Source organism: Erpetoichthys calabaricus, chromosome 9, assembly GCF_900747795.2.
Source record: "Erpetoichthys calabaricus chromosome 9, fErpCal1.3, whole genome shotgun sequence".
In the NCBI taxonomy this organism is placed as follows: domain Eukaryota; kingdom Metazoa; phylum Chordata; class Cladistia; order Polypteriformes; family Polypteridae; genus Erpetoichthys; species Erpetoichthys calabaricus.
This window is the reverse complement of record NC_041402.2, coordinates 76,416,550-76,431,505: the sequence shown is the minus strand read 5'-3', so window position 1 is coordinate 76,431,505 and position 14,956 is coordinate 76,416,550. Positions and strand designations below refer to the sequence as shown.

The 14,956-nt window shown below is 36.7% G+C and overlaps 1 protein-coding gene across 1 annotated transcript in view; it reads right to left on the bottom strand.

The window, feature by feature from the left end:
- The window catches only part of ap1g1 (adaptor related protein complex 1 subunit gamma 1), a 207,609-nt gene that overhangs the window by 143,527 nt on the left and 49,126 nt on the right, over nucleotides 1-14,956 (bottom strand). Inside the window, exon 4 of the mRNA XM_028809775.2 lies at nucleotides 7,247-7,388. Coding sequence (XP_028665608.1) covers nucleotides 7,247-7,388 — 142 coding nt within the window. The remainder of the gene's footprint in view (nucleotides 1-7,246; nucleotides 7,389-14,956) is intronic.

The window sequence follows — 14,956 nt, the reverse complement described above, 5'->3', positions numbered from 1 at the left end:
CTCGACCCTGTAGGGGCCCGTGGTCACCGCCAGGGGGCACCCCAATACCAGTAGGACCCTGGACCTCAGTACTTCTGCCACACCCGGAAGAGCCGGAGGGAAGAAAAGAGGGGACACCCGGAGTGCTTCCAGGGATACAGCCGGCACTTCCGCCACACTGGGGCGTGTTGGTGGGAGATTGCCGGGGACACACCTGGAGCACATCCGGGTGCTTATTTAAAGGGGCCGCCTCCCTTCAGAGGACGACTTGAGTTGGTGTGGAAGAAGGACAAGGTCTCTGGAGGAGAGAAGGAGGCGGCCTGAAGAAGAGAAAGCAAAGGCATTGTGATTTGGCCAGAACTGTGGGGTATTGGGGTTTGTGAGTACTGATCTGTATAATGGAAAAAGAGAATAAACGCGTGTGGGGTAATTTAAACGTGTCTGCCTGTCTGTGTCCGGGTCATATTCCACACTAATTGTTTTTAATCTTCTGAAGTAAATATCCAAGAATCTCTCTGCCACATGATATCAGTGGAAGTATTAAAATTTTAAAGGCAAAAAGATCCAGCGAAAACTGGAACTTTTAATGAGGTTATTTTACTTTTTTCTAGAAATGTATATATAGAAAATGTAACATTTTACTCTATATTCTAAGTTTGACTATACCAGATATAACTGCAAAGTGCTATAGAAATACAGTAAGTGCAATGGCTTCTGAGTGATACTCAAACAGGCAGATACAAACTGAATAATAATAATACTACATTTTATTTATATAGCGCCTTTCCCATGCTCAAGGCACTTCAGAGAGTTTAGAAAGAACGTCAGGATATACAGTATATAGCATTGTACTAAACCAGATAAATAAACAAAGAAGACTAAGATAGTAAATTCAGAGAAAAGCCTAACAGACAACATAATTGATGATAAATAAAAATAAATTTAAATTTATAAATAAATTTAATAACCATGGATAGTCACAAATAAGACGACCATCAAATTTTTAACCAAAATACCTGGAAAACTGTGTAACCTGCAGATAAGACAAACGTGAAAATTTTACCATGAAATTGGTTCTGAAAATCGAACATTAACATTTCAAGTAATGAGTAACCCAATGCAATACTTAATTTAAAAATAAAAAAAAAAACACTAATTGTTTCGCAGAAGTATTGCCTTTTTAAGATGTGGCCTGCATCGGTGTAACACTGTGCACATATGTGTGCTTCAGCCGTTTGGAAGATGTTAACCAACTATGTACCGTGCACTCAAGTGAAAAGAACTGACAAAAGTTAAGGTATATATTCAATTTTCAATGTGCTGAAGGATACATTTTATTCTGTCCAGTTTAGGGTCACAGGAAGGCAGTAGTTATTGCAGAAGCACTGAGTGGAACGCAAAAAGCAAATCTGGTATGCCACTCACTTGCAGGGCAAAATTGCACAGCTATGCAAAAAACAGTATGCTGCGAGCAATGTAATAAAAGAAACCTACAAATGAAGTATCAGTCTAGTTTAAATCCACATATTTGCTGCAAGTATTTTGTGTGATCTGGTGGCACACTGGCTAGTATTTACAGAGCAAAAAAGGCATGGAAAAAGAGAATGGATGTTATTTACTTCACTGCACATAAGGGAATAAACGTTTATAAAACACAAGAAAATTAACAAATATGGTCATGTTTCTGGTCAGTTTTGTTAAGGTTCCTATATGGATTCAGGATTCAATAACAAATGCAGGCCAGTGAAAATGTTCAATTTTTCATACAAAAGGACAAAAGTAAAATTAAACAAAAACTGTAATGCATTACATTTTGTAATAATTACAGGTGCATCTCAATAAATTAGAATATCATCGAAATTTTAATTTATTTCAGTAATTCAATTTAAAAAGTGAAACTCATTATATAGATTCATTGCACAATAATATATTTCAAGCGTTTATTTCTTTCTAAACTCAAAAATTTTCAGTATCTCAGACAATTTGATTATTACATAAGACCAATAAAAAAAAAAAATAAAATAATAATAATAATATAGAAATGCTGGCCTACTGAAAAGTATGTCCACATATGTACTCAATACTTGGTTAAGGCTCCTCTTGCATGAATTACTGCATCAATGCAGCATGGCATGGAGGTGATCAGCCTGTGGGACTACTGAGGTGTTATGGAAGCCAACGATGCTTTGATAGCGGCCTTCAGCTTGTCTGCATTGTTGAGTGATACCTGGACCCTACAAAGGTTGCACAGGTAGTCCAACTTCTCCAGGATGGCACATCAATACGTGTCATTGCCAGAAGGTTTGCTGTCTCTCCCAGCACGGTCTCAAGGGCATGGAGGAGATTCCAGGAGACAGGCAGTTACTCTAGGAGAAATGGACAGGGCACTAGAAGGTCCTTAACCTATCAGCAGGGCTGGTATCTGCTCCTTTGGACAAGGAGGAACAGGATGAGCACTGCCAGAGCCCTACAAAATGACCTCTAGCAGGCCACTGGTATGAATGTCTCTGACCAAACAATCAGAAACAGACTTCATGAGGGAGGCCTGAGGGCCTGACGTCCTCTCGTGGGCCCTGTGCTCATTGCCCAGAACTGTGGAGCTTGATTGGCATTTGCCAAAGATTACCAGAATAGGCAGGTCCACCGCTGGTACCCTGTGCTTTTCACAGATAAGAGCAGGTTCACACTGAGCACATGTGACAGACGTGAAAGGGTCTGGAGAAGCCATGGAGAACGTTATGCTGTAACATCGTTCAGCATGACTGGTTTGGTGGTGGGTCTGTGATGGTCTGGGGAGGCATATCCATGGAGGGACGTACAGACCTTTACAGGCTAGACAACAGCACCCTGACTGCCATTAGGCATTGGGATGAAATCTTTGGACCCATTGGCAGAACCTATGCTGGTGCAGTGAGTCCTGGGCTCCTCCTAGTGCATGACAATGCCCGGCCTCATGTGGTGAGAGTATGCAGGCAGTTCCTGGATGATTAAGCAACCGATACCATTGACTGGCCCACCACTCGCCTGACGTAAATTCAATAGAACACCTCTGGGACATTATGTTTCCATCCATACGACACCACCAGGTTGCACCTCAGACTGTCCAGGAGCTCAGTGATACCCTGGTCCAGATCTGGGAGGAGATTCCCCAGGACACCATCTATCATCCCATTATGAGCTTGCCCCGATATTGTCAGGCATGCATACAAGCACGTGGGGGCCATAAAACTATGGAGTACGATTTTTGAGCTGCTGCAATGAAATTTCGGCAAAATGGACTAGCCTGCTGCATCATTTTTTTAATTTGATTGTCTGGGTGTCTTGCAATTCAGCCCTCTGTAATAATTTTAATTTCCATCAAATGATATGGCATCCTTTCGCTCCTAACACATTACCCAGTCTATATCAGTATAGATATCCAGCATGATTTTTTCTCCCCATTGTGATCTGATGTGTTTTCAAAGTGTTCCTTTAATTTTTTTGAGCAGTTTATAAAATGCAAACAACAAAGGAACCAGCAGTTCTCCATCTAACTTTTTATTTTATACCTGTGTGCATTTTCATTGTGAACTGGTTTAATAAAATATTTGGATGAAAACTGAAGAGAAACTGATTTACTTCTGGCTACAAATAATTTGGATGATGTCCTTGGAAAGTAAAAAAATTCTACAATATAAGAATATCCTAACATGGCAGTATTAAAACATGAATGAACATGCTATAAAATTAAGATCTGTTAGTGGTAAGGATAGGTTTCTAAATAAGCAATTGGGTTGGAACAGAAACCCACAGCTTTTATTACTGGATTTGCAGAGCCCTGATGTAAATCTTAATGCTTTTTACCAAAATTAATATTTATCTTGATTTTGAGTATTTTAATTCTCCCTTTTGATGGGTCTTATAATTTCACAATTCACGCAATAAAAATAAACAACGTGGAGCTATAAATAATGATGGCATTTGTGAAACTGTGTGTTAGTCATACATGTAAAGTATAAGGTAAAAACAGACTTATTAAAATGCTAAGACTATTAAGCTTTCTGTTTCCAGGCATAGTCTTCTCACATTTTCATCACAATGCTCAGCCACTCAGTAAATGTGACCCTTTCAAATGTTTAAATATATATTAGATTAGTTTTCTGAAATAAAGAAAAAAAACTAAGATGGTCTAACACTGCTATTGACCCAGCATAGGGTTTTAATAATAAAATAATAAAAAAAAAAAAACCTTTAGTTACTTATTAATGGAAAGTAATAAAATAAATAATAAAAAAAAATGAAAACCCTTCAAAGTAATAAAAACACTACAGTAATATTTATCGAGTTTTCTGTTTCCTTGGAAGGGAGCCCCACTTCCAGGCTGGACAAACACACACACTTCCATGCTTAGAGGTTTATATAGAAAAAGCAAAAATAATTAGTTATAACACCATATATTTGGTTGTTTTCAGTTTAAGGACCAGTTAGTATAATTTACTAATCACTGCTTTCTGTTTTTATTTACATTTTCAATACTGTCAAAACTTTTTTCCGAGTTAGTGTTGTGTAAGTAAGTAAAGCGAAAAGCTAAAAAGCAGTTAAGGTAGCATAAGAAGCTAAGATATAGAAGTTGGCAAGTTAGTTGCATAAGAAGGGATGAAAAAATGTGTTCAGAATCACAAAGCAGGAGGGAAAAGACAAAAATAATGTATTATAGGTGTGAATTGCTTTAAAAATGACAAAGAAACCATTGAGATTGACAATGGGATTTTGGATACCTGGATGAAGTATTTGGAGATGTTACTGAATGAGAAGAATAAATGGGATAATGAAGTTTGTTATGAGAAAATAGAAGAATCCATGAGTAACATTAATCACATTCTGAGATATGGCAGGGACTAAGGATATAAACCGGGAAGCAAACCCACAATCTTCCACAGTCTCCTTACTGCAAATGTGTTGAAGGGTCAGAAGAACAAAGAACACATAAATGTGGAGTCATTTCAACTTTACATCTAGTAAGAAATCTGTCTTGCAAGATCAGTAAAAATGAGCCTACTTGGCATTGGTGCACAACCATGATGTGGGAGCACCTTAAACGAAAACACACAAAAATAATTGGTTGTGTTTTTTTTTTTCCCCCCTCACACTTTGCTTACTGCATGTGACTTGACCAAGCCATCCTGAGCTAAGGCTTTGAGTTATGATCACAGTATGTTGATGACTTAATTATCCTGTTTGCATACTATTGCTAACTGCGAGAATATAACTGCATGAATGATTAAAATGCATCCCTGGGGGTGGGGGTGATCAGCTGTTGCTGCTTACTGGGTAGTAATTATTTTAATGAATATAAAATGGTTAAATGCTGGAAAACCTTCATGTCCTGCATTAAGAATAACCCAGAAATCGGCACAGCTTACTGGTTACCAAAAAAAAAAAAAAAAGGACCAGAGAGAAAGGCATATGTTTGATTTAAATGAATCAGAATAGCATTTTCCTGATTTAAGTGCGGAGAGTATTCTTAATTTTCAGAAAGTAAATACGTGAAAATCTGATAGAAAGGCCTTTGCACTGTATTGGGCTTTCACGTAAGTAACATTTGCCATAGACGATTGTTTGTGTTTCTTTTTCTAATTTTTATAAACTTTGATGTCAAGTTCAAACCTGACAAAGCTGAAACATCAGCAGCAAATAGTTAAAACATGAGCAATTAATGAGTATTAACAAATCTAGTGACAGATATGTTGTCCTTCCTATATGTAGGCATTGTGCCATTGTACCACTGCCTGCTTTGCTTAGCTTTCAGGGAAGAATAACGGATGAATATTGTAAAGAACTTCTAATCAGAATCTCTAACTTTTACAATGAAAACAACTCCAAAAAGATGATAACACACATATGCCTCAGAGGACAAAATTCAATTCTATTTGGAATGCAGTATAAACACTGAATATGACCAAAGTTAAATAGCTGCACCATTTTCTAAAAATACTCTGAATAATCAATATGCAACATCCAAACAGAAAGAAATCTTAGCGACAATTCTTGTGTCAAAACATTGTTATTTTTATAAATCACAGTTGATGATATACAGAAAAATTAATCCCTTGGAGTGTGCAGCAATATTTTACTCTATGATATATTATCCATACAGTGACCAGAGCAGACTCCTTTTATTTGATTTTTAATCATTTTTAAATCCATTTATGTACTTGCATAACAAATGGATTTCATGGTGTCATCCAAAAGTAAGTTTGATGTTGTGTTATATATGGTGTCACACACATGCGATTGGGAGACAGCTGAAGGGCCTAAATGATAGTAGTACACACACCAGACCAGGGGGCGATGGGATGCACTGGCTGTCTCTCTCAATCTCTTGCAGACCATTCACGGAAAATCCCGCATGGTACCAGCACCAATGACGACATCACTTCTGGTTCCGGGCCCTATGACGTCCTTTCCTTTACCAGCCTTTAAATCTGCCATCTTACCTTCACAATATCAGTAATATTTTAGACACAAAACTGTAAACATCTCTGTTGAATTTACTTCAATTGTGCAGCCGGGAAACAATATACAGGTGGCTGCCCCAAACATTTATGATGTCTGTGACTCATATTTGTGACAATGGTAATAAACTAACCTCAGGCTTACTGTGTAAATTATTGTTCCCCTTCTAAAATAAACATATAAAAAGGTGTTTTGTGACTCAACAGCTTTTATTATAAGGTACTATGGATTGTTACATTATAGGCCATTTTGATACTATGTCAACTTATATTTCTGTCAAATAAAAAGGAATACTAAAATGCAATATCATAGAGCCAAACTGCAATACTTGACATATAGCAAAATATAAAAAATTTATATAAAACAAACAAAAAAAAAAAATCACTTGCACAACCATCATGAATTTACTATATTACAGAGTCCCTTACCAAACCATATTCAAAATTAGTTTTTAGTTGCACCTGTAAGAAAGCTGTGCATCATACATTGACTGAAAAAGTATAAACTACTAATAAAACAAATTCTCCAGTTGAGCGAACACTCCAAAATTGTCAGCTTTTATTAGTGGATGTTAGCAGCATACATATAAATATGTCCAAACATAAACAAACAAACAGGAGTTTTTTTTCCCAAAACTGTTTTAATTCAGCATTGAAAGGATTTAAATGATTTAAGAATTACTGAGATAAGAACAATATTTGACCACAATACAATTCATACATGGTGACATGGTTAAAACTATATCATATGACAAAAATGATCATAAAGTTACCTTTTTTCTTAAGTAGGAATTTGAGGTTTTAAGTAGCTTCTCAACTTCACCTGCTAAGTCTCTACACATTTCAGAAGAACCCATACAGCCAAGGGTGCACAGTGCAAGGCCCTGTACATACTGTGTACTGTGGTTCAGATCACTGCAGAGCAAAAATGGTAACATCAGTTTTAAAAAATAAGCGGTATTAGTTTTGCACATTATACTTAAAAATGACAATTTTAATGATGTTCTATTATTTATTTTGAACAATTTCCAAGCCAGGCACTGACTGGAAATTTACAATATGCAGTGTCATCCTAGGAATGGGAGGTATGGCCAGAATCACATATTACTGTATAATGAAACATTCTGATGCTTTTGGCAGGTACTAGTATAATGCACGTATATATACACATTACAGAATGAAATGTATTTTTTAAATAAACACCAAATGTATTCGTGATTAGGCACAAGGTTAACCTTCAAACTCTAGTCAACACTCTTGATACTCAAGTGCATTCAACAGCAAACATTCACCTTTCCAACTTGAACTGGTAAGTGTGCATCTAATTTCTCTATCTTTTTGTATGGATTCAATCTATCCTGTCTACCTACTTGTTCAAACTGCTGGCTCAAGACATACAGTACATTCACTTCACTGTCAAACCCGTTTAAACCAAAGGAACGTATTTGGCATCGACTCATGAGCAGTTTGAACTACACAACACTCTGTGCAATACTCTTAAACGGAGAGATTTACTTATGACACACAGTTCACACAAAAGTTAATAAACAAAGGCATTACATTTCAGAACTAAGTACAACTGACATAGTTACATTTACAATTTCATTTTGTATGCACATTTTGTGAGAGAATATTTTTTACATTTGAAAGTTTCCTTCAGTTTTTAGCATACTGGTAAACTTTTTTAACGCACACCACAAGGAGAATTTAGTCTGGTATAGTGGATGAACTGGAATATCGTCCAATTCCAGATCATCCACACAAGAGTCAAATTTTCTCGTCTGTTAGTGGCAACTGCACATGGCAGAAACTCACATTTACAATACAAAAATAGAGGGTATCAAATAGCACTGGTATACTATTATACAGATTTAATCACAGTTTTAAACAGCTGACCCATATGAAAGTGTTTCCTCTAAGTATAATCCATATTCAGAGGTGGACAAATTTGTTAGCACCCTTAAAGCAAATTTAAAAAAGTGCCATATGCCTAATGAAAAGTTATTAAATGAAAAGCAACTGTCCTATGAATTCTACATGCAAAGCAAGTGAGAAAAGAGAAAACTACTGCATATTCTACACATAATTTCTAAAATGGCCTGGACACATCTGTTGGTACCTCTAAAAAAGATCATAAATAACTAAATTAAGAGTGATTTTTCAAACTAGCCATTTCCTTTAATTAGTATTACATGTCTCCAATCGTGCAGTCAGTCATTAAACCTATTTAAATGGAGAAAATTTGTCACTCTGCTGTGTCTTACACTTAACATGGGCCAGCGAAAGCAAAGGAGAGAGTTGTTTAAGGAGATCAGAAAGAAAATTACAGAAAAGCATGTTAAAAGGCAAAGGCTATAAGAACATTTTCAAGCAGCTTGATGTTTCTGTGACAACAGTTTTATTATTATTGTTAGGAAGTTTAAGGTCCATCAGACTGTAGTCAACCTCCCTGAAAACGGTGGCAAGACAAAAACCAACCCCAGAACTGGCAGAAGGATAGTGGTAGACAAAAAACCAAGGAAACACTTCCAAAGAGATACAAGCTGAACTCCTAGGTCAAGGTCCATCATTTTTTGAGTGACACTGTGCTTAATGGAAGATGATAAAGGAAGACTCCACTGTTGATAGAACAACATAAAAAGCCAGACTGGAATTTGCTAAAATGCATATTGAGAAGCCACAATGCTTCTGGGAGAATATCCTTTGGACAGATGAGACAAAACTGGAGCTTTCTGGCAAGTCACATCAGCTCTATGCCCACAGATGAAAAAATTAAGCTTTCAAAGAAAAGAAAACCATTAACTACTGTGAAACATGGAGGATGCCTAGTTTTGTGTTGGGGCAACGTTGTTGCATCTGGCATGGGGTGCCTCGAGTCTGTACAGGGAACAATGAAATGTCAAGACTATCAAGACATTCTGGAGCAAAACGTACTGCCCCAGAGTCAGAAACCACCATCTCATTTGGAAGTCATGAATCCTCCAATAGAATAATAACTCAAAAAACACAGATAAAAGCACCCAAAACAGCTAAGAAGCAAACACTGAATTATTCTGAAGTGGCTTCTATAAGCCCTGATTTAAATACTATCGAACATCAATGACAAGAAATGAAACATGCGGTCTGGAGAAGGGATCCTTCAAACCCAACAAAGCTGGAACAGTTTGCTCAGGAACAGTAAGCTCAACTATCCTGTTAACAGGTGCAGAGGAGACCTGCAGGAATCACTTGTTTGTAGTGATTGCTTCTAAAGGTTGTACAAAAAATGTTAGATTAAGGGTCTAATTTTTGTCCATGCCATTTTCACTTGTGTAATTATTTGAAATATTCTGTTGAATCAAAACTCTAAAACAAAGTCTGATTTTTGTTAAATATAGAACAAACAATGATGGGTGTCTTAACTTTGAAGGATTCATATCACTTTAGAGTACAAGTGCAGCTTTCCTAATTTAGTAGCTTGAAATGTACAGTACTAACATTAAATACAAATGCAGCATGGTAGAGACATGCCGACAGCAGCATGGTTTTATTCTACTGCACCTTTTTTGTTTCAAAGTGGTTAAAGATTAGACAAAGTGTTTATAAGGCATCTTAGCTGAAAACCAAACATTTTCTGCTGTTATCCAAATCTTGTCCTATCTAAAGCCTATAACATTAGACAAATTCTGCAGCATTTTCAGGCGTAGATTTCACTTTCACAATCTTAATAAGTTGGAGGCAGTTGGCAGTGCGTTCCTGTAAAGCTGATCATCTAATGTGACATACCTAACGACTAAGGCCAACTAGTCTACAACTGGCAAGGATAAAATCAAATATGTGAACCAATGAATGCTCATCCGGAATTACAATGCATAGAATGTAGCAATGAGGACAGGAACGAGTATGTTTTGAACCTCACAAAACTTGGAGAAGCTTGTCTGTCTGATGTCTCATATTTTAAACACCATAACTTAATGGAAAAACGAAATTAAAGGGCAGCTCTCAATCGTTCAGAAAACACAGCTTCATCAGGCAGCACAGTACTAGTTGTCAGAAAAAGGGAAGAGCACAACTGTGCTAGAAATTCGGTGATAGATAAGTAAATGAGACATGGGCTACAATTTTCAGCTGTGTAATTTAACATGATGCAGTGACGAGATCAGTGACTATGATCAGGAAATCCCACATCTAAGTGAAGAGATGTTCACTGCAAAAAAACTGAATGTGCCATTTATATGTATAATATTAGGGGAGGATGAACAGTGTAATCAATATATGATAGGTAAAAATTACAGTCCCCCTATTCTCGGTCACCATATTAGTAATAAATTACAAAAAAGACTAATAAGTAATATTTGCTATAACGTTTTATGTATTTTAATTACAAAAAAATTACACTTGGTTTAGTTAATGAACAATTATTTAATCATGCCATTCATCAGCTGAACTTGCATGGTAATGGTGTTTGTAAACCATACATTAATGAAATGCAATGTGACTTATTACTAAGGAGAACAAATTACATTTAGCACTCAAATGGAAGGAATGCTACACCTAGTGCAAAATTAACTTATTCATGGTATCCTTACATGTGCCTCTTTATTACAAAGCTGAGTTAGAGATGGTTTTTGTGAATGTTTGTTCCAGAATTACACAAAAGTGGTTGTATATAATTTTCATTAAAATTAAAGGAAAACTCAGATATTCCAACTTTGAAAACAGACTATGAGAACACCTTTGAAGCAGCTGGTTCGAGTTCAATAAAAAAAATTTTTTTAATATATCATTAATGATTTTCCTTACATATTTGTCATGGCTCCATTTTGTCCCAAGAGCTAGTTATTGCAATCTGGGATCTTAAGTGTAATATTGCAATTATACCACCGTTGTAAACTGAACAGGTATTGTTTCTATCATATTTGAAGCTGTGTTCTGCTAACTTCAGATACTGATTGTACTTAGTCGAGTAAAATACTTTCTGATTGCACACCATGGCATCAGAGCATATTGAGAAAAACAATTCCTTTAACACTGCACATCACCACTTCAGAAATCATTTTTGCCGTGCAGCCCTCGTGAACAGAGAGAAACCATCAAGGATTAACCAGGTTTTCCACACACATGCACTAAAGAGAAATATAGCAAATTCATGCAGCAAGTCTGTGAGTAAGCAAGAGAAACAATAGTGTTGGCTGTAAATCAACTGAGGTAGGGAGGAGTAAGAAAGCCAACAGTTAATCATATCATTTTGTTGTTTATTGTTATATTAATAAAGTAATAATTAATGCGTACTTAAGTTACGGATAAAAAAAAAAAGGGGGGGTGTATTGCGGGCAAAGTGAACAGCTTCACTACTGCTTTAATACCAGTAAGGTGAAAGGAATCGTAACTACAAATAGCATTATGACTAAAATAAATAGAAAGTAACTTAAAACACTGGAGTAACTTTTTCAGTGGATTAAATATGGAGGATATTCCGCACAGTAGTGATGACCTGAGGGAGGGGTCAACATCACAAACAGGACATAAAATGTACCATGTTTTATGAAGAGAGCATCAAAGAAACCACATATGAAAGTGATCCTTTATTTTGAGGTTAATGCGGTTTTAATCGGCCTGCAAGATATAACAAATGCTGTTGTAGTGCCGAGTCATTAATAACATGTAAAACTTGGAAACAAAAAATGTACAGTTATGCAGTAGATAATTCTTTTTAACTAGCAGAGCTTGCTACTGCTCCAAAAATGACCTAAAATATTCAATGGCTTCCATCATAAAGTTTAAAGTGTTCAACTCTACAAAATGGACATTAACATTTTGAAATCAGAGGGCTATAATCCATTACAGACAGATCTTGCCTCGTGCAGTCACAAAAGAACACCCACATCAGAACCCACAATTTATAACTCAGCTGATAATAGACAGACATTCTTTAATATATGAAATTGGAAAATATATTATACTTGCTTAGAGATCTTTCTAAAACATTTTTAAAACATGGCAAGACTTAAAAGAAAAAATTTTAGAGTAAGTATTCAAAAAGGGGGAAAATATTGTGGTTGCTTCCCCTGCTCTTGGCTCTCTCACTCTGGGAGGGATTAACTGTTGTTGTTTTTTTTTTTTTTTTTTTAAATTTTCTATAGTTTTTTTCTCTCAAGATTAATTTTGAGGTTATTTATTGTTTAAGTTCTAAAAAAGTTTATCTGCTTGATTATATGTTACTTTCTGGAGAATAATAAACTTAAAAGATGCTCACCATTAAGCTATATGCATTCTGAGCCTTCAATGAGCTACAGCTGGAGTTTGTGGAAATGCTCCTTACTATTAGCCTAAACACTACTGTGTGTGACCATGCTTTTTCTGGCTTAAACCTCATTTTTACTAACATGTGAACCCGCTTAATGGTCCAAGCATGACAAATTTTAAAGCCGCTGCACTGGCTGTGGTCAACTAAATGTGTATGACAATGTAAAGGACATACTGCATTTCAGAATAGCCCCAAAGGTCAAATGGATGATATTTTTGACAGAGAAACTAATTGGTGGGGACTAAATTATGTTTGAAAACAATTTGAGAATACAGTATTAATGTACTTTTCAGTTCATTTTTCTAGTTTTGTGCACACTGGAAAAAGACAAGGCATCAACATGACATAATCCTTTAATAAATCACCTATTAACTCTTTTAGGGCGGATGTCGACTTTTGTCGACAGGAGGGGTTGAAGGCAGGGCGACAATCAGCTGTTAATGGTGACAAATCTCACTGTCACGTCACAGGCATTCCCTCTGTGCTTGGAGGAATGCTAGACTCGTTGACTCGGCAAATAAACATTGCGTGTGCGTGAGTTGCGAAATGTAAACAGGCAAGATGGCACCGACATGTGAAAAGGCAGCGAAGCAAGTGCAGAAAAGAAAACACTCGCATTATGCGCATTTGCGCATTATCGCGGAGTCGGACTCTTGATTTTTCAGAATCGGACTTTATTGGCAGTGATCAGGAGATCGAGCAAGAGAGTTAGAAGCAGGCATCAGCTGATCAGACACCAGCCGATGCCGCGCCAGCGGATCTGCTGCCAGTTGCGTGCCTTCGCGCAGCCGATGCATCTACGGCAAGGTTCGCATGGGATAAATACACAGACATTGATCCGTTGAGAGCTGATCTGGCTACCGGAGTTTACAAGACGGCATGGCTTGCTGTTGGACACGACAGATCACTAGCTGCTGTACTTCAGGCTGCTCTCTCCTGATGCTGCTTTTCAGCTACTGTCAGACGAGACAAACAGGTAGGCAGAGATTTTTTTTGAATCGCGGGCTGCGTTTGCATCGCATTCTCGTTTTTCAAAGTGGAAACCCACAACGAAAGACGAGATGAAGCGCGCTGTGGCATTACAAATAGAGATGAGACAGAATTGGTGATATAACTTCAGGGAGCATTGGTCCAAACGTGTTTTGTCCCCTGGTGGCTTAGGTACGTGCTGCTGCAAAGTTTTATTCACTTCTGTAATAAACAGAAGCAAATCCCATGGGGTGAGCCAGGTTATAATGCCATACATAAAGTTCATAAAGTTTCAGAAGATGAAAAGAGGTGACAATACGGTTTTCATGCTGGCAGAAAACTTGGTGGCAGTGGCATGGCATGATGGCAAATGGGTGACTTGTCTCTCTACAGTACACACTAACAATATATGTTAGAAAGTGCAGCAACAGACAATTGAAAAATAGGCACCAAAGCAACACGTATTGTAAGGAGTGCAATGTGGCAATGACTGAAATTGGCTGCTTTGAGCGAGATCAGACTTTGCTATGTAAAATGTATGTGATATGTGTGTGAAATCATAGAGTATGCAGGCTCATACAACATGCAAGACAGTAACATTTGTCAAAAGTAAATATTTTTTGTTGATTTGATATGTTAAACAATTGCTTTGTGTTCTTTTTTAAAAAATGTTAGTTTTTGGAAAAATATTCAGCCCTGGGAGAAAAGAAACAAAAAAAAAATTAGCCCTAAAAGAGTTAACTAAGGAGAATATTCTCTTAAAGATGCCAATTGTGATTGTATTGTTGTAGAAGAGTGCTATGCACTTTTGCAACAAAACTTTACAAATAAAACTATGGAGTAAGATCGCTATCAAAAATAACTCGTAAAAATTTAAGTCAAGATTACATTTCACACATGTCAATTATGCTTGTGCTTCTGAAAGTTATGCTAGCTTCTGAAAATTATGTCAGCTCACTATAAAATATGCTTGCGCTTCTGAAAGTTACAAATACAATTCTCAAGCGTGAACAAACTGTCAAAAATGTGTTAATGGATGCATAAGACATTAGCTATCAAGGAAGAAACAATCGCAAACAATCGATTTTTGCTACTACGCATGGGCCACAAAGGTAGAATGCTGGAGTTATTTTTGACAGCGATCATAATTCATACTTAGCCCACTTACAGTGGCTCCAAAGGGCAAAACACAAGAAACTAAATAAAACCGATACAATGAAATTAATTA